At 50.8% G+C, this 25,186-nt stretch overlaps 1 protein-coding gene across 2 annotated transcripts; it reads right to left on the bottom strand.

Moving 5' to 3' along the window:
- Positions 1-415: 415 nt before the first annotated feature.
- LOC149359457 (putative phosphorylase b kinase regulatory subunit alpha) lies at positions 416-23,557 on the bottom strand. 2 transcript variants are annotated; one of them, XM_089571671.1, is made up of 6 exons: positions 23,300-23,556; positions 16,943-18,280; positions 13,215-14,582; positions 12,536-12,790; positions 9,176-9,376; positions 416-932 (listed from the first exon to the last, which is right to left on the bottom strand). In XM_089571671.1, exons 2-6 carry the CDS (start codon positions 18,257-18,259, stop codon positions 576-578), a joined length of 3,498 nt encoding a protein of 1,165 aa, XP_089427797.1. In that variant the 5' UTR covers positions 18,260-18,280; positions 23,300-23,556; the 3' UTR covers positions 416-575. The 2 variants fall into 2 exon arrangements, with proteins under 2 accessions (XP_089427797.1, XP_089427799.1); XM_089571673.1 differs by having other exon boundaries at positions 789-932; positions 9,172-9,376; positions 23,300-23,557.
- Between the last annotated feature and the right edge of the window lie 1,629 nt (positions 23,558-25,186).

The following is a 25,186-nucleotide window of genomic DNA, read 5'->3' as shown; positions in this document are numbered from 1 at the left end:
AGAGGAACACTTGACGAAATTCGTTTAGATAGCGGGATGAGGCGAGTTCGCCGTTTTATTTTCTTGAACAATCGTCTCTTCTGCTCGGACATATATCTCTGAAGAAACCATCACGACGAGGCGATTCTTCTTCGAGAAAATTGGTAGCCTGTGGAAGAACGGCGAGAACTCATCCTCTCCAGAGGTTGGTGACCGGTATTCAATCGGTGTGTGACATGTCCTTTGACGGCTTCTCCCTCTTGATTAGGTATTAAAAAAAAAAGGAAGGAGTTCAGCGTGATTTTCGTATTAGCGTTTCTCGCATCGGGAAAATGGAGGGGGTGGGGGTTCATTTACTCCTGACCATGTGCGTTATGTTACTGTTACTGGGACGGACGCGGAGTTTGCAGAGAACATGCGATGTAGGGACACCATGGAAGAGCACAACACATTTATTTGAAATGACCCTCACTCATAGCATAGTAGGAGCTGAATGACTTAAACACAACTCCTGCAATATCGAAGCTAAACAGCAACAAAGATAAGATAACGAAAAGAGGATGTGCAGAAGATAAGGGCAAAACGAAGACGCGAATTCACGACAGCACGCAGTCCAGCACGGAGACATTGACGTCCGGCAAGCAGTACGCGACGGAGCGCATCAGGTAGGTCATGGTGCCGTACGCGCCGCTGGGTGCCGTGTCGTAGAAGTGCTCGCAGACGCCCACGGAGTTCTGGCAGGGCGAGAGGCAGGGCCGCGTCAGGCTGGCGCAGCACAGCGTGGCGTCGCCCCTGCACTGGCGCTGGTCCTCAAGGAACAGCGCGTTGGCCCGCTGCACCAGAGACTCGACGTCGATGGGCATCTTGAACTCGGCCACGACGTCGTGCTCCACCGCCAGGCTGACCACCATCAGGGCCTCGACCAGCAGCTGCCGGTACTCGGGCTCAGGGACCTGGATTGGGACAGAGACTGAGGGCTGAGGAATTTTAACTTCCCGGGAGTAAGTTACGCGTGCCAAAATAAGGAGCAAATTCTCATGGCGCCCTTGTAAAGCTTGCATATGCCTTCAGTGAATGCCGCTTACACGTACAGTGTTTGCCAAAAGTGACCAGGCTGCACGGTTTGCTTCTCAGTCGTGTATTAAAGCTATTACGCCAGTCCTGAAGCTCTAAATCTCTGTATGGTAAGAAGAACCCCTGTCCTCACCTTCAAAGACCTTTTTGATATTTAGAGAAGCCGTGAGGGCTATACTATACGAATGAGAAGCAAACCATGCAGCCTGGTTACTTTTGGCAAATACATACTGTACGTCTTGAAGACCTATACACGAAAGGCCTCCTCAGGAAATTGAGAACTGAAAGCCCCAATTTAGTACTGTTTGGTTTTCTTTGTATATAAGACGCATGCTTTAAGTTAGCGAAGGATTTCCAAAGCTGTGCTTCAGTGCCACGCCAGGCAGCGATCCACTGTTTCTTGAAGGTTGAGCGAAGAGACGATGTGCAGATTAAGATATCCCCCCACTCCCTACCCCCCTCCACCCCCGCAGAAGTCCCTAACCAAATCGGAGCAAGTTGTCTGAAGGCAACTGCAAACCCGTGCACATACCTTCCCGAACCTCTATATATGTTCCCTCATTTACCCCGCAGAATATCGGTCCTGCTGCCTTTTATGCATTTATTCTAACGCTAATTTATATCACATACTAACGAGTACCAGCTATTTAGTCAAAATCAGTGGGAGACAGCTGCGTTGCTCCGCTCGGATCCGGAGACATAACACGGGACAATGACCTTAGTCCTAGAGGTCGCCCGGAAGAATGAACTTCCCGCCACCTGACGCCGTCGTGGCGGCCCGCGCAAGATATTTTAAGATGACTACTAACCCCCTCACCCTTCTTGTGTTTATGACAATAAAGTTTTACCACCACCAGGTGCGCCTAGGAATGCGCCTCGAACGTCATGATCAGTTGTAGCAGAATCGCTTAACCATTTAACTTTTAAACTCACTTTGGGTGGCCGGAAATGTCCCAGTGTATTTTCGCAGGGGAAGGACCTCAATCGATTCGTGGTTGGCTGGGAATTCTCGCTAGCCACTACCTCCTGCAGATTCACATCTGCCTGGTAGTATATGAGTTATGAAAAATCGACAGCTTCAGCAGCTTCGAACATTTGCCGTGGAAATGTTTACTTAAAGATACAAACTCCCTGTAGAAAGCTCGGTTTGAAAGTTGAAAAGCTTTGCTTTTAAAGCGGCACTGGATAAATTTGGACAGCGTCTATGTGCTACCAGAAACCGCAGCAAATAGTCTCTGGAACTTGTGGACCGCCTTACACACGCGTTTCTTCGTGAGAAAATAACCTTCATGAGGGAGTATCTCCCACGCCCTCGACGCGGTTTGTGACGACATCTAGCTGCGAATGCATAATAATAATAAAAAAAAAAACTTCAGGACGGTTACCGCTCTATGTCGTCAATTTCAGCGACAAAAGATCAGAAGTCCCCAAGGATGACATGGGCGCGATGACTGTCGCGCACATGTGACCTCAACGGACATGACATTGAGGGCTGTCAGAGACTGGGGATGGAATCCGCGTAGTTGCTGAAGACGCCGCGACCACTCAGTCTGGTTGAGTTCTGCTCCTGAGTTGTCACTGCAATTCGCGTTACATGCAGTGTGGTAACCATCCCGGAAAGTTCTGGTTTGGTTTGGTTTATGGGGTTTAACGTCTCAAAGCGACTCAGGCTATGAGAGACGCCGTAGTGGAGGGCTCCGGAAATTTCGACCACCTGGGGTTCTTTGGTTCATCACATCGAACTATGCGTCGGAAACTACAACCCGGTCGCTTCGAGCCGTAAAGTAACGTGACTCGCTTGTTTCTCTCGCCGCACTTCACGTCACGGCCGGTATAGACGCGGCGGTTGGACAGGGAGGCCGCGTTCGGAGATTTATCCGTGCCCAAGTCATACGGCTGTCTTGAGTTCGCAAATTCGCGCCCGCTTTCCCTTCTTGCACGCATGGTGGCGACACGCACACGCGTCCACCTCGCGACGTCAAGGAGCGGGAACTATACGACCTCGAAAGTCTAGTCGGTGTTGGGCGGCGGCTTGCACTCTCGTCCAGTTCGGCTGTGGCCACGCTCACTCCAGCACTCTTTCTTCCTCTCTCCTCCCCTTTCCCTTTTCCTTCTCTCCTCCACGCACTACTACGGATGTCGGACGGCAAACGACGAGAGCCCGCAAAACAGGACATTAACAGCCGTCGTTAATGTCGGGAAGGCGAACGTTAATGTCTTTAAGACTGTAGGGCTTATCAATTTTTTTTATCTCTTTAGGACAGCCCTAAACTACCCTTGTAAAACGACGATGAGCACGTTTGGGGCAGCGCCTATTGCACTACTGCTACAGAAGCGTTCTGAACGGTTCGGCTCAGCCCAGGCCTCCTCTCTTTTCAATGTCAGTCGTATCGCATTTCGCAGTGGGAGTGTTTCCGACGCCTCGATTCGGTCAAATGTCGCTGTGTGGCGTAGTCCCCACTTCCGTATGGAGTGGTTATATGGGCTTGAGGAGCAGTGGCTTATGTCACAGCACGGGCTACCGGTATGGCTTGTGAATGCTTCCCTATAAGCCCTGCATGCCTTGCCAAGGAAACGAACGCGTTAAGTTGCTTTCGGCCACCTCCCGTGATATGCCGCGAGTTGCGGGGTGTTTTCGCTCGCTCTCATAGCACTGGCGGAGGAGGCAGGAATACTTGCGAGTGAAAGAGAGCCGGAAAGGTAATAGAGAGTTTTAGTATAGCGTTAGCGTGATAGCGGACCTAAGGGAAATTACGTTAGCGTGCCGCGAGCAACTTATCCGCAAAGACAGTTTTAGTATAGTGTTTTGAAAACGTTAAACGCCATTTGCTTGACATGGATGCGAACGGCCCTTCTAAAATGGTCGACACTGCCGCTAACTTGCCAAAGTATAATATTTCCGAGTTTTTTATATGAATTATTAGTGCAGCGTTCATTTTCGTCTGCAAAATGACCCCGAAATTAAAATAAAATGAAATAAAAACGTAAAATAGTGGCGCCATCTAGTAAAGGCAAGGTTAACTACAAGCCGTTGGAGCAAGAGTATTTGCCATCACATGACGTATAATGTTCAAAAAACTTTTGTAAATTTATGATAAACTCTCTTTACATAATTTAAGCCCATAAAACACCGCGAAAAACCTCCAAGTCTATTTTTGTCTCGTTACAGACGTTTTTGCTAGGTGTCTGCTGCGTTTCGGGCCGTTGCAGACGGTAGCAGTGCAGCTTGAGGTTCCATTAGGCTTGCGAGCTCCAGAATCGAGAGCGTATCTCAAAAACTGGGCTGAATTGCAGCTTAAACTTTATCGTCGAAGCAAGGTAAGTCATAGCGAAAAGCAAAAACACCAGTAGTTGCCGGTAAACACGGCGACCGGAATCGCAAGAGCTGCTGAATCGGCTGAAGCGGGCGGCTGTCGCTTGAAAGGACGCCGCCATGTTTCCACGCTAAGGGCGCAAAAGCCGCAACTGCCGCAACGCTAATAGCATAGAGTTTCTTACTATTACCTAGAGCATAGAGTTGCTTACTATTACCTAGAGGGAAAGCTGGCGGCGCTGCACTTCAGCCACCATGGACGCCCAAAGCATCATGGGGCGGTGAGCTACTTGTTGCGGCACAGTCGTAATTTTTTGGGAACATGGAGTGGCACTACTAAGACGTTTCATTTTGAAAACGCTGTTCGTGTGTGCGCAGACGACTTTCGCGCGAACGCAGTGGGCAAAACTCATAGTAGTGAAACCGCGACGACAAACGACGCCAATAAAAGGTTTAACTTTTCCGAAATGCCATTAAAAAACCTCTTATAGCATTTAAGCAACAACATCTTTTTGAAAACATATTTACTTTTAAAAGTGCGCCTGTTAATTACGAAATATTAGTTTTTATAGTGTTCACTGCTTGGCCAATAGGAGAGCGAGTCGTCTCTTATTTTGGGCAAACTTTGCACTTAAATGCTTTTCTGCTCGTTTGTTGCAATCGTTAGACAAGATATTGAACGTTAGGACGTTTGTAGTTATCAAACAGCTTTATTTTTCTGTTATTTTTTCGCCAAAAGTTGCAGTTCCGCAACAAGTAGCTCACCGCCCCATGATGCTTTGAGCGCCCATGGTGGCTGAGGTGGTCACGTGGGGTCTCCATGCAAACTCCCATAGACGGGCTGCCAGCTTTCCCTCTAGGTAATAGTAAGAAACTCTATGACCTAGAGGGAAAGCTGGCAGCCCGTCTATGGGAGTTTGCATGGCGACCCCTCGAGACCACTTCAGCCACCATGGGCGCTCAAAGCATCATGGGGCGGTGAGCTACTTGTTGCGGAACTGCAACTTTTGGCCAAAAAATAATAGAAAAATAAAGCTGTTTGATAACTACAAACATCCTAACATTCAATATTTTGTCTAATGATTGCAACAAACGAGCAGAAAAGCATTTAAGTGCAAAGTTTGCCCAAAATAAGAGACGACTCGCTCTCCTATTGGCCAAGTAGTGAACACTACAAAAACTAATATTTCGTAATTAACAGGCGCACTTTTAAAAGTAAATATGCTTTCAAAAAAGATGTTGTTGCTTAAATACTATAAGAGGTTTTTTAATGGCATTTCGGAAAAGTGAAACCTTTTATTGGCGTCGTGTGTCGTCGCGGTTTCACTACTATGGGTTTTGCCCACTGCGTTCGCGCGAAAGTCGTCTGCGCACACATGAACAGCGTTTTCGGAATGAAATGTCTTAGTAGTGCCACTCCATGTTCCCAAAAAATTACGACTGTGCCGCAACAAGTAGCTCACCGCCCCATGATGCTTTGGGCGTCCATGGTGGCTGAAGTGCAGCGCCGCCAGCTTTCCCTCTAGGTAATAGTAAGAAACTCTATGGCTAATAGAGAGTTTTAGTATTGCGGGCTTTGCGTAATTGCGTGCATAGCGGAATAGCGGGTCCAGAGTGCGCATGCGCAGAACGCTAACGGGGAAATAGCGTTAGCGTACGCACGCAATTTTCAGCGGCTTTTGCGCCCTTAGCGTGGAAACATGGCGGCGTCCTTTCAAGCGAGAGCCGCCCGCTTCAGCCGATTCAGCAGCTCTTGCGATTCCGGTCGGCATGTTTACCGGCAACTACTAGTGTTGTTGGTTTTCGCTATGACTTACCTTGCTTCGACGATAAAGTTTAAGCTGCAATTCAGCCCAATTTTTGAGATACGCTCTCGATTCTGGAGCGCGCAAGCCTAATGGAAACTCGAGCTGCACTGCTACCGTCTGCAACGACCCGAAACGCAGCAGAAACCTAGCAAAAACGTCTGGAACGAGACAAAAATAGATTTGGAGGTTTTTCGCGATGTTTTATGAACTTAAATTATGTAAAAAGAGTTTATATTAAATTTACATAAGTTTTTTGAACATTAGACGTCATGTAATGGCAAATATTCTTGCACCAACGGCTTGTAGTTGACATTGCCTTTACTAGATGGCGCCACTGTTTTACGGTTTTATTTCATTTTATTGTAATTTCGGGGTCATTTTGCAGACGAAAATGAACACTGCACTAATAATTCGTATAAAAACTCGGAAATATTATAATTTGGCAAGTTAGCGGCCGTGTCGACCATTTTAGAAGGACCATTCGCATCCATGTCAAGCAGATGGCGTTTAACGTTTTCAAAACGCTATACTAAAACTGTATGTGGGGATAAGTTGCTTGCGGCACGCTAACGTAATTTCCCTTAGGTCCGCTATCACGCTAACGCTATACTAAAACTCTCTAATAGCGTTCTGCGCATGCGCACTCTGGACCCGCTATTCCGCTATGCACGCAATTACGCAAAGCCCGCAATACTAAAACTCTCTAATGAAAGGCGGTTTGCTCTGCAGCCTCATTTGGCAGGAGCTGAAACCAAAGAGGCTTCGGCTTAGCGAACGGCATGTGTCATTGCTTAATTAGGCTAACATACTTAAAGCCTACTCGACTGCAGTGATGCGCGCTGGTTAGCTAGCGGGGCGGGGGGTTTTTGGAGTAAGGGCGGGTTAGACCCCAATTAGCGCAAAAACGATGTGTGATTAAAACCGGCGGGTCTTGGCAGCCTAGGTGAGATGGGCTAGAGTAAAGCCAAATGCTGGTGTTAAGAGAGATTAAAAGGGACTAGAAATCCAATGTAGAGAGCGGGAATAAAACTACAGCAAGTAAAGATGACCAAGTACAAGTGCAAAGTACATGAGGTGGGGTAAAAAAAAAAAACAGCACTGAAACATATAGGCTAATTGCTATGCCTTGGCACGGGCAAGCAGGTGGTAAGTTGCTTTTCACCATGCAAGACTACGGCATTGTTGCAGGGTACCTTTCAGCAGGCCACCCTGACACTGACACATACACGCTCAGAAAAAAGGCACAGATGATCCAACAATGTGATGTGACAACTTTGCGTTAGTAGTAAAGGTTCTACATTTCTCTAAAGGGTAATGATGGGTAGTGGGTGGAGGATTATGCGTACTGAAAAAAAAAATCTCTGCCTCTCCCGTAACCGAGAGTAGAGTAAGCATGAAATATTTACGGGCATAACACGAAGCGTACACGGACTCGACGAGACGCAGACCTGACAAGAATGTATATGCAGCGCGTTCGAAAAAATAAAAAGTCTTTCGGGTCGTAGCTTGGGTATTGACCACGTATTGACCACCAGGAAGTCCTGTCGTATACAAAACTTGTCATGCGGCCTGCACAAGCTCCTTTGAAGAGAATTTTATTGGACATTATTCATACAAAGGGACCATAGTCCCTCACAAAGACAAAAACAACAAGGCAGCGACTAGTGTCGCTCGGTACAAACAAGCTATGAAACAAGAACACGACGGCGACTGCTGTCGCCGTTCACATACAAGCTCCTAAGAAAGACACAGCCGTATATACTGCTGCTTCAACCAGTTGCTTTCGTACATCCGCGCCCCTCTGCCATGATGTAAAGCGCGCGTGAGTGCCCCGGTCATGTTTTTCTACTTCCACTGCTCATCTCCATCCATTCGACAGAAGGCTAGCACTCCACAATCGTGTGTGATGCTTCACAACCCGCACATCTCTTACTCTGGGGTTAAGGTTAAAAAAAAATGTCTGCCTCTCCCGCAACCGAGAGTGGAGTAAGCATGAAATGTTTACGGGCATAACACGAAGCGTACGCGGACTCGACGAGACGCAGACCTGACAAGAGTGTATATGCAGCGCGTTCGAAACTGTGTAAAGTGCTTAGAGGCGAAAGCGTTTTCCGCACCACTTTGCCTATGTGACACTGGTGACGTCACCACTTAATTACGTCACACATAACTGATGACGAAGTAATAATTTGTGACTAATTACTGATTAATGACTAAATACTATTTAACTGCTAATTAATGACGCTTAAGCTTCGCCTTTAGGAGTGGAACGCGACAGCGCGCTGTAGTGCTGCCAGGCAGTCCACGGAGCGCCACCACACGTTCCGCGCGATGCCTTGCCCTTTGAACGCAAGGCTTTTTGAGGAAAGGGAAGGAAATGGCGCAGTAATTCTCTGTCATCTCGGTGGACACCCGAACCGCACCGTACAGGAAGGGAGGAACGCCACCACCCGTTCGGAGCGAAGCTACCGGCGCTTGTATGCCGTCCTGTAGGAGGGCTTAGAGAGTCTCGTTAAATCTCGTTAAATCTCGTACCGTGCCCGGATGTTCTCGTTTCAGTGGCCGGATGAGTGGAATTCAGTTCCCGGATGTTGGCTTTTGGTCTCGGAGTGACGTTGCCACACTGCCGACAACGGGAGCTAAAAGCATTTCATGCTTAAAAAAAGACGGGGTTCAACATGGATTTTTTATGTAAAATTTCTCACTGAAAGACCGCACCCCTCGCCCCTCTTAAATCTGCGCCTGCATTCAAATGCGGCTGACAAGCGAATCTCCGAAGCTCGTGTCGACCTTTATGATGAGTAATGCCACCGAGGCATTATGCGAGCAAAAATTTAGTACACGCTTCCCCCCTCCCCTTTGACTACGAATATCCTTGCGCCGTTCCGGTCAGATGGTAAGAGTTGAGGCACACTTTGCAGTTACTCCCATGATCTGAAGGTCACTGCGACAGTATACCCCCGAAAGACAGGCGTGCAGTAAATTTACCAGCCATACCGACCTTGTTGAGCATTTCTTCAACGCGCAGAGCAAAGTTGATCTCGCCAGGCGTCATCTCCTTGGTGAGCGCCTGAGGCAGGCAGTATCCGCGCACCCAGACTCCGGGGCAGCGCTCCAGGATGGCCCAGACGAACGTGTAGAAGTCCACGGGCACCCGGTTTAGGGCGCCGTCCAGCTTCCGACGACGCAGCCACAGTCCGACCTGCGGAGGGGACAGGCGCGCTCAGAAGGCAAGCCGCATAAGCGCCATGCCAAAAGCAACACTTCCTCCGTCAGACCAAACCTTCAATACTATCCGCTCTGTCACGTATTAAGTCCGACGTGTCCTAAAACGGCATGCTGGCTTACGCAGAAAGAAGCAAGTCAACTGGCCCAGACTAACGTTAGAGCTCAAATATAAATTCTTTACTGCAGCAACGATATAACGAAACGGTTTGGTTTGGTTTGGTTTATGAGGTTTAACGTCCCAAAGCGACTCAGGCTATGAGGGACGCCGTAGTGAAGGGAAACGTTTATAATGAAGTAATGGATATAACAAAGCAATAGCTGTTTTCTTTGGGACCTCCCATAGATGCGAATGTATCGTACATCTCGCTTTTGCGCAGTAAAATTTTCCTGCAAGTGAATATAACAAACTACAAAGGAGCCCCTTGGCCGTTTTCGCACTGAGTACATCGATTTGCAGGAGTTGCAGCGATGGCCTAGAGGCAGAGGTAGAGAGTGCGCCCCGCGTGAAAAGGACAGCGGTTCGAATCCCAGTGGCGCGCAATTGTCAACAGCATAAAAAATATCGATACGGGCTTAACGTAGTTGAACCGAGTACACCTGCGAAAGCAGGTATTCATTCTTCAGTTGGAGGGGGCACTTAAACTCCGCCTTAGGGGAGTGGCATGATATCATTAGTGGTTTAATGCCCATGTATGCTGAATTGGTAATTCCTACTTAAGATTCATAGATGGCGACGAGCCCTCATATTCTATCCCAGCCACCCGACGGGATTTTGCGACCCATGTTGCTCTTCCCGAGAAACCTCTCGCGCAGATATCACGACGCTCGTCCGAACTTACACGAGCTTACCCGAGTTACTACCCGAGCTTACCCGAGTAACTCGTGAAAGTCCGCCAGTTTTAGCGTTTCCCTCGTTCCCTTTCATCCGCATGTCCCTCTCCCCCAGCGCAGGGCAGCCAACCAGAACACCTTCTGGCTAAACTCCCGCCTTTCTTCGCAAGAGGAAAGTATATTGTCATTGACTAGAAGCAGACGAAGAAGTGGACAGCGCCACGCGCAAGAATTCGCGCTAGCCCCGCAGCCATTAAATCGTGCCATCACTATCGGTCATGTCGGGCTGTTTTCATCGGCTTGCCGTCGCGTAGCAATATAGCAGCTGTACCTTATCAGTACCGACCTAAGGAGCAGAAACGTGGAGGTTAACGAGAAGGGTTCAACTTAAATTGAAGACAACGCCGCCAGCTACGGAAAAAAGTGTAATGTTAAGAAACCGGTAGAGGTCAGAGAATCAACGCGAGTTGATGATGTACAGACGCGGCCACAAGTAAACGGAGCACGCTATTGCGTTCGAAATGCAATCACGCTTTCTCAATTGGTAATGAAGAAGCGTTGTTTGTCTACAAGAAAGCCCACCAACCTCCTCTACCAGCATGCGCGCACCACTGGTGGAAATTTCAGTTAGGTGACGCGTGAAAAATATTCGAAGACAGTTGCGTGCTCCGTTTACTTTTGTCAGTGCCTGTACAAGTGAATATGAAGAAGAGGAAATGGGTTGCTCAGGGCATGTAATGCGAAAGCAAGACAACCAATGGTAATAAGGATAACGGATTGGATTCCGAAAGAAGGCAACCGCAGCAGGGGCGGCAGCAAGTCATTACATTGCTAAAGAAGTTTGTGAGCTGCTTAGGAAATCGCAGAGCGACACAAACAAGCGGGCTAACTACAAACAACGATGCGGAGTAGCAACTATGCGTGGATGAGATTAGGAAGTTTGCAGGGATTAGGCGGCCGCAGCTAGCGCAGGACAGGGTTAATTGGAGGGATACGAGAAAGGCATTCGTTGTGCAGTGGAAGTAGGTAGACTGCTGCTGATAGTGACATCTGTTTGTAACGGTGTGCAACAGCTCTGCAGCCGCACTGTAGATCAACGCACCAAACATGCGCAAAACTTTTCCGACCTCAAGCGGATCTCGCGCGGAGAGTTCCCCCGGACGATTCGCCGGTATCAGCGCGAATAAGCTTGCACGAGGCGTATGTGCGCTGTGTCAGACAGCGCTTTGCGCATTGCCCGCTGCGACACAAGGGCATCGCAGTTCCTCTTTTCTCCAACCTTCTCTCTACTCATTATCTGCTGCAAGGGAGCTGCGCCTTTCAGGAACCGCGTGTAGTGGTTTCCGTTTTCGCGAAGTGTTCGCGTGGTTTGTCTGACAGTGTGGCTCGTGTGCTAAGCGGTATTGACGTGTCCCGCTGCTTTCACACGGCCAAGGTTGGTGACAGTGCGGTGTAAGCTGAAAGCGAAAGATCATTTCAAGCTTACCAAAAGGTGGCCGTAGTAGAAATCGGCCTGACATGGTCAATCTCCGCCACAGGACATTGCTGTCATGGGGCAAAACCTTGTTGTGGCTCTGTTGCATCCAGCGCGCTCATGCGCTATGCGAAAAAGCCAACGAAAACGGGAATTTGCGACCGAATTTTACCGAGGCCTGTATCGACTTCAGCGCCAAGAGAGCGGGGATAAATATTCAGAATACGTCTCTCCCAGTCCTTAGTGAGATTATCGCTACAAGGTCAGTTTTCTAGGCTCTCAAGCCGCCTATGAAGCCCTCGTGGGCCGCGGGAGAAATTGGTGCCCACTAGTGACGCTGATGTATTCGGCTGGTGTTTCCATACTCTACCGCTTATAGTAGGCACTCAGTTAAGGTTTAAACTGCTTTGGAGGAGCAAATGTTGTCCTATGTATCCTCGCTCAACAAATTGGTGGGCGAGCAAGTTGGCATGCGACAGGTGTGGCCAAGGTGACCGACTGCTACAGCGAAGTAGTGACCACAACGCAGGCATACCGGCTCCCATTAGACTTGATATAACGAGGTTGTACTGTACGTCCATCATTTTTGCATGCAACAGCACAGAAAATTTGCATCTACACTGAACACAATGTCTACAATGCGATGCTGCAGTTTACCGTCCACACCTGAAACCAAGGTTTGTACAACATTGGTCTTCCCTCTCCTAGCCCGTATTAACCTCCATCGAGACTGCCAACTACAGCTCGCCTGTCTGGAACATCTCGCATCCCATACATAGACCTTTCGCTCCGCGTCCCGTCGGCGCACAACATGGAGGACACGCATACCGGACGATCGGTCGTGAGCGTCGACTCCTCGAACTCGCTCTGGTGCACGAAGGCGTCGGCTTCGTTCCTCTTGTTGGGCGGAAGGCTCGGGCTGGGGCCCGGAAGCGTGCGTATGCTCTGGTCCTCCTGCCGCTCCTTGCCGCTGATGACATCTATCAGCAGCGACTGCATATCGTAGGGGCTCAGGGCAAGCAGCAGGTCGGCAGCGTCGTCCACGCCGCACCTGGACCTGCGCGCGACCTCCGCCACCATCACCTGCGTGGTTACGTGGCACTGAATGAGGTGCTAGGCAAAGCTAGGTTAAGCAGTTATATTGGGTTTATCCTTTATTAGTGTCTAAGCAACTACTGTCAACACACGCCATACTGTACTGTTCTTTAGACCACCTCGATTCTCGCCCACTGGCAAAGAGTAAAACCCTATAGGACGATGACCACATTGACCATCAGCCCTGAGGGCTTGCCGAGCGCTGTCCCAGTTCTGAGACTATCGCGCTCATGCGACAGCCATATTAGGTGCATGCAGAATTTAGAGGGGCGCGACAATACCTAAACTACACAACGTAACAAAGAGTCCTGCGAGGCTTCATTGCCTTAATGGGCGCTTTTAAATAATGCTCTGTCACGTGGACTGGAGGACATGCTTCCAAAGCGACATGCAGGAGGGCGGGGCCACAAACCTGAATCACGAGACCGACGCGCAGACGTTGCATCTCGCTAAAGAAGAGCGGGTTCTCTCGTATCAACATGGCCAGGTAGGTGAGCAGCTCTTGGGTGAGCATGGCCGTGCTCTGGTCGCCCTTGTGCACGCGCGCGATCATCGTGCGCATCTCCTTGGTGGTCAGGGGCCGCGTGATCATCTCTTCGCTGAGTGACGGCATGCCCACCGTGACCTGCTTCTGGCGCACCAGCAGGGCGGTGACGGACTTGGCCAGATCGGCGACCCGCTTTCCGAGCGAGCTGGCGAAGTGGCGCACCAGCGCCCACTTGCGCTCTTCGCACGCGCGCTCGTAGAACTCCTGGAAGAGGTCCTTGACCGTGATGACCGAGTACGGGTGGCCCAAACCGGTGTCCCAGGAGAGCCCCTTGCGTATGGACAGGAAGTGGAGGATGTCCCCTTTCTCCTCGAGCGACGCTGTCTCTCGCAGCGTGACGAGAAGCTCCTGCTCGGCCACCTGGTCCATATGCTGCTCGAGGGCGGTGATGTAGGGCTCTTCGTCGATGGAGGTCCGGCGGGATGAGGATGCCGAAGGCCCCGCCGAATATACGCTCAGAGAGGAAGCTATGGCGAATGCGCCCTCTGGCACTCCGCCCGCCTCGTGGGCCACGATGGAACGGCTGCGCCTGATAATTCCGGCGGCCACGGACTTACGGCGCCCCGCGGCGCTCGACGCGCCGGACAGGATCGGGTTCTGCATCAGACTCGGCCGGAGCAGAGCGGGGTGGCGGATCTGGTGGTCGAGGTACTCCTGGATGCCAGCCGGCAAGATGTCCGGTTCTCCGTCCTCACTGTTGCCCAGGAAACCGAGACTGGCGATGCACGAGGTGCTGAGGAAGTCGTCGAGCTTGCCGAGGCAAACCCGAGTGCTGTTGATGTAGCCGTGCTTGAGTTTTTTTATGGTCTGGCGCAGCGAGGGAGGCAGCTCGCCGTAAACCAGGTGCTGCTCCCTCAAAATGACGACCATTGTGGGGCGGCCCAGGATGTGCCAGTGGGAGCGTAGCACGGCGAGGTCAGAGCGAAGCGTGCTGACGAACAGGTCAACGTCATTGACGAGGTGGAACTCCTCGCTGTCCAGGTTCTGCGGCGTGAAGACGAACAGGCTCTCGCCGAGGCTGTAAATTTTACTGGTGGCCAGGAGGCCGACGTCGCAGCAAGCACGTCCTGTGAGGCCCATCTTCCGGTTCTGGCCGAGGTGCGAGTAGAGTTTGCCCAGAACCCTCGCAGGGTGCACTTCGAAAAGGTGGTGCACTTGGGTCAGCTTCTGGATGTCCGGACACAAGCCGGAAAGCTTGTCCCTCATAGACGAGTTCTCTGCCAGGAGAACCACCTGGATAGCAAGGAAAGACACTAGCCTACTCGGTGCACTGGCCGCAGTTTACGCCACTGGGCGCTGTTCAGTTTGCACATATTCTGTGAAAGCTGGCCGATCTAGCTAGTAGGGATTATTCGGCAACAACTGTTGAGACCGGAATTTCGGTGTCATATGTCGAACCTAGAAAAGCTACCGCTGTTTGCCTTTTGGCGAACGCTGTTTGCCTTTTGGCGAACGAGAACACTGTCCAATAAGTGCGAAAAAAATCGTCAAAAGTAAAGGTACACATGTGACGTAGTTGCGCTAGCGTCTGTGGCATGGAAACTTCGCGGCCGTGTCACATTGCCACGCAAATGTAACGTTGGATTACTCAGTCGTGAGCGCAGGATGACTCTGGTTACAGGGGGTCGCTTGTATGCCGATTTTACCTCGGAACTGTGTTCCGTCTTCTCCGCACGCCACGTCTATCTAGTCCAATTTTTTTGCTCCATCTCGCAAATTTGCTCTCAACGCCGCAGAAGCTGCAAACCCTCTAAACCAATCAGAAGGGCTGACACAATTTGAAGGTGTCTGGTTGTCTACTCGCGGCGTCTGCCATTCTGTTTATGAGAGGGAATGGTACAGCGCTGACCGTGAACGGCATGGATGAGAAGCACAGTCAACGCCCCCTGCTTCGCCTCTTCTAGGTATAGGTAACATTAGAACTGTATGGCTCAATTGATTCCGCTGAGGCCATTTCGACGAAAGCAGGCACACTATGCCTTCCCGTGCACTAGTCCGACTGCCGCTCCGTGCAATTCAAGTTCGATGCAATGACTCCTAAACACCAGGCTGACATATATAACGATTTATCTTTTATGATCCGATTCTCTGTATTATAAGAAGCAAGGCACTATTCGTTATTGTCACTGCTACTGAGCAGAGAAAAATTCTTAAATACTTAGGAGAATCGCTTCAAACTAGGTTTCCTTTCCGCACGTAAAAGTTGACAAAATACCAACTGTGCATAGATATATTCAGAAGTGACGGAGCGCCCCCTCTGTTTGCTTTATATCTTTGGCAGCGCTGCTTCAGGCTACCGATACTGGGCACAGCACGCTTGTCAAAACGATCAATCCACGTGCAGCCTTTGTCAAAAATATACAGCCCACATGGTTTGCTTCAAGGCCGTATGACTTGGCTCTATATGCATCGCCAGCATTCGAAATGTTGAGAGGAACGCCCATCCTCTTCCCTCTGGAGCGTAGGACATCAATAGGTGCTTCAAGAGCGCCGCTACACACGGTTCAGAAACAAAGATTGTGGGCTGTAAGTTTTCGACAAAGGTTACACGTGATGGCTCAGGAATCACACGTTATGTTGCGAAGACGCGAAGACTGTCAATGTACGCTTCTCTAATAGGTAGGAAATATCAATTAATGAATGGCCTCAGCGACAACTGTGCTGTCACGCGGCACTATCAACCATACGGGATTACGTCATTTTCTGTTCAGTTTTTTTTTTCTCTCTGGTGTGCGCATTCTATGGGCCATACCGGCCTGTACAAAAAACAGCGGTCAGCGGTAATTTTATAAGCACCCAAATTAATTTCCTGTGGGTTAGAAAAACTTAGGGTCCTTTTTACCCACATCTTACAGCATTAGCGTTTGGTAGTTGGCCCACCCCAAAAATTCTAAAGCCCCACCAAAATTTTGAAAGTAGGCCCACCCCAGAAAATGGATTAAGAAAGACTAGTTAAAATAGTGGGAGGATTAAGGCGGATTAGTGGGTCAGGTCGCTATAATTCCATATGATAATCCAATGGAGGGTGCTCGCAGATTCCAGAGCTAAGATTTTCAAATTTGGCGGTGCTGATGACGTCAGGTCCCTTTCGATCAAACAGGGAGAACCCGGGAGAAACGGAGAAACCGGGTCGTTTTTGCGAGACAACCTAAATGATATCGCATTTAAAGTTTTAAACCACTGATGATGGATGCTTATTCCAGAAGCTTATAGGTATGAAGGAACAGATTTATAGGCTGGTAACATCTCAGTCCGCCTTTTTCACACGGTCGTCTTACGGAAGCGCTCCTCATGTTTCCCGAATTCAGCTAGTCGAACAAGAATACAGGAGGCTCCGGACGAACACGCACCACCAGCTTGAAGCGCGCATGCGCAGTAAATGTTGGAAACAGGAGCAAGCGGCAGCAAGTGGCATTTGGCGCCTCGAGAAACTGAATCGCGACTGCGGCGTTTAGGTGCACGTGGGTATGTGCCATTCTACTTGAGGCCAACCAACCAACCAAATCCGAACAAAATGTCCTCAGCGTACAAATCAGGTCACGTATGCCTATGCTATGCAGTTATGCCCGCGAAAACGATGCCGCCGAACGCACCTGGACGACAACGTGCGGCCGCTCGATCATGCCCAGCCGGCGGTTGAGGGGGTCCAGTTCGCCCGGGGAGATGAACTCGTCCTGTAGGAGGTGGGCCACGATGTACAGGGACTGGGCCCACAAGAACGGAATCTGGCCGATCGGCAGGCGTTGCTGGGTGTGCGGCATCTCCCTCTCCTTGTTCACCCTGTCAGCTTGCACGGCGTACATCTGCGGCACGAGGCGCAGCCCTTCCTCCGTGCGGATGCAGACCCGGTCCAGGAGCTCGCCGTACTCGTCCATAGTGTTGCGGTCTTCGCGGAAGCAGGCCTCGATCATCATGTAGCAGAAGAACAGCGGCCATTCGCACTCGATGTTCTCGAAGCTCTGCAGCTCCCAGGGCTCGTAGTAGAGGCGGGTTTTCTCCTCGCGAACGGTTTTGTACCCGTCGCGCAGGAAGCGCTTGCAACCGTACTGACCCTGCAGTTTGGCGACGATGGCTTCACGCGTTTTCTGTATCGTTGCCGGTTTGGTGACCGCGAAGGCGGGGAATCCGATGATCGAGATGAGCGAGGCGTCCACTTCCTTGGAGCTGGACTCCCGCGGAAGCATGGACTCCAACACGGCGTCGCATTCTTGGGCCTCGTCCGAGAGGACGTGGATCACCGACGACGGACCGCCGCGGCCTCCGAACAGATCCAGCTCGTTCATGGCTTCGAGAGCAGCCTTGGCCATGCCCACGGAGCTGGAGTTCAGCTCGCGTATGCCGCGGTTCGTCTTGTCGCCACGCTCCCACATTCCGTAGTCCGGGGTGCAATAGGCTTCCTCGATGTAGAACACCAGGTTCTGCAGGAAGGCCACTTCGTCGAGGTTGAACACGATCTGGACGCCAGAGGCCGTGATCTGGGCCAGGACTAGAAGGTACAGGGACGTGGCGTCCAGCTGCAGGTGGCCCCACTCCTCGTCGCCGACGCAGGTGCCCGCGGTAGCCGCGTTGTACTTGGCGTGCAAGCAGTCGGTGGGACTGCGCGTCTCCTTGAAGCTCTCCATCTTGTCCATCTGCTGCATCATGGCCATGAGCAGGCCCCTCATCAGTTTGACGCAGCACTGCTCCAGCTCGTAGGTGCGGGCTCGGTCCTCGTCCAGTTCGGTGTTCTTGCGGTAGGCTAGCGACAGGGACCAGATGGAGAGCGCGCAGTAGACGTTGTCGCGGACCCAGGCATGGTTCTCGTACTTCTGCGAGGGTATCAGTCCTGTCACGGGGTCCTGGCTGTCCAGGATTGTCCTCCGCAGCAGGTGGTGGTAGTGGCTGAGCCGCGGGCTGCACCGCGTTGCCATGACACTGCTGTTGCAGTGCGCCTGCGATTTAAATTGTTTATTCGTCAGATATTAGTTAACCGCCATGGATTAGACACTCACCCCATGCCTCAAAAGCAGACATCGAGGCCGTGGATTAGTTTGCCAATAGCGTTGCTCTTCCGGTCCATTATTTTTGTTCTAGTGACGCTAAACAGCTCAGCAAAAAACTTTCCCGTTTTTTGTATTGAAGAAATGAGAATATTGACTCGCGTGCTGCTTCTACAGGCGAATGTGTATTTAGCCGTGATAGGATACTGCGAAAAGAAAGTCTGTAGCATTGGCGGTTTAGCATAGACTTTTGGTGCAAGGAAATGGATAGGTATCGCCCACTACATTGTCGTTGTTTTGGAGCGATGAAATAAAAGTGCATGGCGTGGTACAGTGGAGCAGGCTGCTCAGATTTGGTGCCGTAGTTATCCAACGTGTCACCAGTGGGCGCTGCGTTGGCCCCGAGCTTTCCTAGGGCTCGAGTTATTAGTTTCGGTGTGGTCTGGAAAAATGCACCGGATTTTCTTGCGCTGCCCAGCCTCAGAAAATTATTTTTAGAGCGCAGCTCTTTGGCACCCGTTTCTGCGTTTGACGGCGTCGCCGTCGCCGTTGTCCGTTGTAACCAGCAGTGGACACCTTACTCACGCTTTAAGCTGCGAAACCAATGGAGCAGGAGCTTGGAAAGCAGAGGAAAAGCGCATAACTGCCCTCTTGGAATAGTGTACCCATCAATCGTGATTTTAGCTACGTGGCGGTAGCGACAGATGTGCGCTGCAAGCGTTGGCATTGACAACGCTGTGCAATTTTAAGGAAAGGCAGTGCGCTAACTGGCTGCCAGGGTCAGTGGACGCCTGAATCGCTTTACTTGTTTTATTTGTTTTTTTATATTAATTTATTAAGGCGAAAGCCTTTAATGTCTCATCGTTGTAAGCAGCAGTTGTCGACAGAGAATGTCACGCTTTTCAGTTGGTCGAAACGGTCGTGACGTCACAGTGCGCCAATTTCAAACGGGGCCAATTGTACTTTGGCTAGTAACCATGCAACCAATTGAAGGGACCATATAGTGATGCTCCAAGTAAGTGGGACTGAGCTTAGTTAATTGCTTAATTACCTAATTAGCCTAATTAGCTTCTCTAGTCAGGCCATATAAATAAATAAAACCTAGTAAGAAATTGGTCGAGCTCGGGAATCGAACCCCGGTCTTCGGAGTGCGAGACGAGCATGCTATCAACTCCGCCATGCCAGCTCGACGGTTTGGAATGAACAAAGGCGCGTCTAGTGAATACGGTGTCTTCACTCTCTCTCATCCTCCTCCATTCCCTTCCGGCGAGGTTTAGGTGTCCACCGACAAATGAGAGACAGATACATTTCCTTTCCTCAAAAACCAATTTACCGACGAGCAAGGCGTAGAACCGAATGGGCGATGGCGTTCTATGGACTCCTTGGCAGCGTTGCAAGACTCTATCGCGTTCCACTCTTAGGAGCGAAGCTTAACGTCTTAACCACACATCAGTGACCCCACTTTAGGTCAAATAAGTGCCCCCCTGAATTTTGACGGGTGTCCACCGAGATACGTGAGACAGTTACTGCGTAATTTCCTTTCCTCAAATACAATTTTCATTTTCTTCATTACGGGCCCTTTTTGTCTTCTTTCACTCCCACTTCCTCCCTTCCTCTACGGTGCGGTTTGTGTGTCCACCGAGATGACAGAGAATTACTGCGCCATTTCCTTTCCTCGAAAAGCGTTGCGTTCAAAGGGCAAGGCATCGCGCCGCACGGGCGATGGCGTTCCGTGGACTCCCTGGCAGCGCTACAACACGCTGTCGCGTTCCACTCCTAAAGGGCAAGCTTAAAGGGCCACTGCCCAGGGTCCGGACATTTTTGAAAAACAAGCCCACTGCATAGATGAGGCATCGAAGATAACCTCTGCAAAATACTAGAGCCATGCGCGCCCCGAAAAGCTGCGAAAATTCAAATCAAAGCCAGCTCGTTCTTTCCTTCAACAAAAACGGGCCCGGCCCACTACTCTGAACCCCGCTGACGTCAAGGGGGGCTACTTTCGCTAAAGGCACTCCATTGGTGCATCGTTCTGACTGACGGGAGAAGGTTGGGCGTAGCCTTGGCGTCGCGTCGTCTGCACAAGGCTTTCCGCAGCGCCTTCTGTTCTGGCTCATGCCTACAAACCCGCATGAAGGAACAAAAAAAAAAACTGCGGAGGGAGCGTGCGGCGACAGCCTTGAACCCTAGCCATAAAAAGTAAAATATAGTAAAACTGAGGGAGTTGGTTCGCCCCCCCCCCCCCCCCCCCCCCCCCGCCGTGATCACCTCACGAGACGCTCTGCGTACGTGCTCCCTTCTCAGATTTTTTTCTTCTATGCAAGCCCTCCAAAACAAGGTTTTAATTACTAGTGCAGCAGAGCCTTTCCCTCGCTCGCCCACTTGACTGCTCCGCACACACACCGCTTATCTTTCGTGCATCTTGCGTACGCCTTGACTCCAATGAATGACATATGCTTTGGAGCGGAGAAAAGACACAAACACACAGAACACAAACACGCATGGAGAAAAGCAAACGGGCGGTTGCCGGGTCCGCGCTTCGCCGTGTGTTTCGAACACAACCGACTTCCGCCCCTCCGCTCGTGAAACGGTGGGGAGGCCTAAAAGAAAATGAAAAGGTGGCTCGTTAACTGGGAATGACAAACAGATGTATGAAAGGATGCGCTCGCTAACAAGTCTAGGTGGTCGAGCCGATCGCGCCTCTCGATCGTTCAGTGTGCGGAGAAAATGCAAAAACCAAGAAAAGAATTCTATTGAAGGCGGGGCCATGACGTCACCCTGTGACGCACTCCACAGAAACCACGCCTCCGGCTTACACCGAAGAAGGAAGGGATGATTTTGCCTTGCCGAGCCTACTCGACGAGGAGCGGGAGAGAAAAATTTCGAGGAGGGAATGGAAGGAGAGGAGGCTCGCTCAAAGTGAGGTAGAGAGTGTTTGGGATTATGGGGTGGGCAGGGGCCCTTTAAGCGTCATTAATAAGCGGTTAATCAGTACTCAGGCATTAATCAGTAATTAACCATTAATTAGTGATTGATCATCACTTCGGAACTAGTACTCAATTATATGTGACGCCACCAGTGCCAGAGAAGCAGCGAAAGTGGTGCGGAGAACGCTTTCGCCTCGACGCACTTCAGACAGTCAAAGTGCCCCCTCAATTTTTTTCTTTTCTTTCACTCACACCTACCTCCCTATCCTTACGGTGGAGTTCGAACGTCCACCGAGATGTCAGACAATTACTGAGCCGTTTCCTGTCCTCAAAAATGCGTTGCGTTCAAAGCTGTTTCCAACGGGCAAGGCGTCGCGCTGAACGGACGATGGCGTTCCGTGGACTCCCTGGCAGCGCGGCAACACGCTGTCGCGTTCCACTCCTTAAGGCGAAGCCGTCCTCCAATTTTTGTCTACATTTTAATAATTGATAGGGTATCGTCTCGACAGCGGCATCGAACTCACCATCGGCACTAACCATTAGACTGTATTAATTTAACTGCCTAATGATTATGATTTCTGAAGTAACTGGCGTTCGTTGACGCTGACAGTAGGTTTCGAGACAAGATTTTATATCTAAACCAGCGCCGCCGCGGTGGCTCAGTGGTTATGGTCCTCAGCTGCTAACCTGGAAGACGCGGGCTCGATTCCGGCCGCGGTGGTTGAATTTCGATGAAGGCGAAATTCTAGAGACCTGTGAACTGTACGATGTCAGTGCACGTTCAAGAACCACAGGTGGTCGAAATTTCCGGAGCCCTTCACAATGGCGTCCCTCATAGCCTGAGTCGCTTTGGGACGTTAAACCCCCCCCCCCCCCCCCCCCGTAAACCCGTGTAGCGCGGCTAGAAGTGGCTTCGCACTAAAATCACTGCCATCGTTAGTCCATAAATTGTACAGGTAGAGATGAAATGTAACTTTCCGAACATGACAAAGCGTCATAAGCCACTGCATAGCGAGCGCTGGTCGAAGATGCGAACGGAGCGCGTAACGCTGTTTGCGACGCTGCATCGCAGCACATACCAAGGCTGCGGCGTCCGAGCCTAGCCGACGTCACACGAAGCGGGAGTGAACCACTCCGGGTGTACTACTTCGACACTGAACGCTATGACTCCGGCCTGCGTTAATTCCCGAGTTAAGGTTTATGGTTTATGGGTTTTAACGTCCCAAAGCGACTCAGGCTAGAGGAACGCCGTAGCGAAGGACTCCGGAAATATCGACCTCCTGGGGTTCTTTAACGTGCCCTGGAACTCCGGCCTGCGTTAATTCCCGAGTTAAGGTTTATGGTTTATGGGTATTAACGTCCCAAAGCGACTCAGGCTAGAGGAACGCCGTAGCGAAGGACTCCGGAAATATCGACCTCCTGGGGTTCTTTAACGTGCCCTGGAACTCCGGCCTGCGTTAATTCCCTAGTTAAGGTTTATGGTTTATGGCTTTTAACGTCCCAAAGCGACTCAGGCTGGAGGGACGCCGTAGTGAAGGGCTCAGGAAATATCAACCTCCTGGGGTTCTTTAACGTGTCCTGGCATCGTGCAGTACTAGGGCTTCTGGAATTTGCCTCCATCGAAATTTGAACGCCGCGGCCGGGATCGAATCCTTGTCTTTCGGGTCAGCAGCCGAGCGCTGTAACCACTGAGCCACCGCGGCGGCCGTTTTTCGTATTTTCCCTCACAACCTAAGGGCCTATCACCGGCAGAGCAGAACATTCCATTCGGACAGTCGGAGTGTATTTCTGGCAGTGCACCTTGCCTGAACGCAGTTCGCGTCTTAATGGTACGCAGCCGAGTATGAGGCGGCTTAGGGTCTCATGAGGCCCATGACTGGGATATACATGTATACTCGCGAAACGCAAAATTGTTCGTGCACTGTTTCCTTACTAACCGTCAAGCACGAGTTGAAAAAGCGAAACGTAACGACACTATGTGGCTAGAAAAGCAACGTGGCATCAGCTATTGAAAGGTGATACACAAAAAAGAACAAAGCCTTCTCACCTCGACGAGATGCAAAGCTGCAAACTCCGAACAGCAGTAAACGCATGGAGGCGAATACTCCGAACTGAGGCGTGAGGAGTGGTAGCTCGAGCTCAGGGTGCCCTCACGCTCAATATCACGAGATTCGGAGGGCGCTACGTTCTGCACTTATGCTTATTTGGTTAGCGCCACACGTTAGGGCCCACGAGCTGCACGTGTTTTACGCGCACTGCGGCTTAGTCGATGGAGCAGGCTGTTTTCGTCGAACGCCCTTTCCCCACCTGGTGGACAAAATTATTAAGGCGGAAGCCTTTAAAGCCTCATCGTTGTAAGCAGTTGCTGTCGACAGAAATGTCATGCTTTTCGATTGGTCGGAATGGTCGTGACGTCACAGTGCGCGAATTTCAAACGGGGCCAATTGTAGTATGGCTAGTAGCCATGCAACCAATTAAAGGAATCGTATAGTGACGCTCCAAGTAAGTGGGACTGAGTTTAGTTAATTGCTTAATTAACCAATTCGCCTAATTAGCCTTTCTAGTCAGTTCAGATAAATAAATAAAACTGAGTAGGAAATTGGTCGAGCTGGGAAATCGAACCAGGGTCTCCGGAGTGCGAGACGAGCACACTACCACTCCGCCAAGCCAGCTCGCTGGTTTGGATTGAACGAAGGCGCGTCTAGTGAATACGGTGTCTTCGTTCACTCCCATCTTCCTCCCTTCCTGTTAAGGCGAGGTTCAGGTGTCCACCGAGATGTGCGAGACAGATACATTTCCTTCGATGAAGGCGAAATTCTAGAGGCCCGTGCGGTGTCAGTGCGCGTTAAACCCCAGGTGGACGAAATTTCCGGAGCCCTTCACTACAGCGTCCCTCATAGCCTGAATTGCTTTGGGACGCTAAACCCCAATAAACCTAACCAGATACATTTCCTTTACTCAAAAACCAATTTACCGACGAGCAAGGCGTTGAGCCGAACGGGCGATGGCGTTCATTGGACTACCTTGCAGCGTTGCAAGACGCTGTCGCGTTCCACTCTTAGAGGTGGTGATGGTGGTGAAAACTTTTAATTGATGAAATACAGTTTGGGAGCCACAGAGTGGCCCCGCTACATGCCGCCGCGGTGGCTCAGTGGCTATGGTGCTCGGCTGCTGACCCAAAAGACGCGGGTTCGATCCCGGCCGCGGCGGCTGGAATTTCTTTGGAGGAGAAATTCTAGAGGCCCGTGTACTGTGCGATGTCAGTGCACGTTAAAGAACCCCAGGTGGTCGAAATTTCCGGAGCCCTCCACTACGGCGTCTCTCATAGCGTTAGTCGCTTTGGGACGTTAAACCCCCTAAACCAACCTAAACCAACCTACATTGTCGGCGTCCCTAGTACGGGACACCGCATGACAAGGCCGGCCCCGTCTCTCGCCCGTTTCACCAGAGCCCTTTGGGACTCAAAGCTTAACATCTTAACCACACATCAGTGACACAAGGAGCTACACCGCGCTCAAGGTTTTTGCCTCACAGCACTTTAGGTCAACAAAGCTCCCCCCTAGATTTTTTCCGGAGCCCTCCGCTACGGCACCTCTTTCTTCATTTCCTCTTTCACTCCCATCTTCTTCCCTTCCCTCACGGCGTGGTTGAGGTGTCCTCCAAGAAGTGAGCCAGAGAAACAACTTTATTGCCATGGATTGGCGGGATTTAGGGCAGGTGGGCTTGGTGTGGCCCCCAGGTGGGACGACTTCCTGGGCCCACGAAATGAGTGCCAGTTGGATGCTCTTGTCTGGCCTTCTGAGGAGTTGGTTCCATCCGTCTTCCGAGGGAGCTGGCAGTAAGGTTCGAGGGGGCGGATTTCCCGCGCAACCCCAGAGGATGTGAGCCTGGGTGGCGATTTCTCCCTGGTAACAATTTTGGCAGACGGGGTCGT

This window comes from Amblyomma mixtum, chromosome 2 (assembly GCF_055824585.1).
Source record: "Amblyomma mixtum isolate Tamu chromosome 2, ASM5582458v1, whole genome shotgun sequence".
NCBI classification, from domain to species: domain Eukaryota; kingdom Metazoa; phylum Arthropoda; class Arachnida; order Ixodida; family Ixodidae; genus Amblyomma; species Amblyomma mixtum.
This window is presented reverse-complemented; position numbering and strand designations above follow the sequence as displayed.

Bases quoted from the DNA above. Each gene is read 5' to 3' on its own strand.
- LOC149359457 (XM_089571671.1), bottom strand. From the start codon at position 18,259: ATGGCAACGCGGTGCAGCCCGCGGCTCAGCCACTACCACCACCTGCTG. The intron at 12,791-13,214 runs GTTTGTGGCCCC...GTAACCACGCAG, and splicing joins GCGTCGGTCTCGTGATTCAG to GTGATGGTGGCGGAGGTCGC. The intron at 933-9,175 runs GTCGGTATGGCT...GTCCCAATCCAG, and splicing joins TTGAAGAAATGCTCAACAAG to GTCCCTGAGCCCGAGTACCG.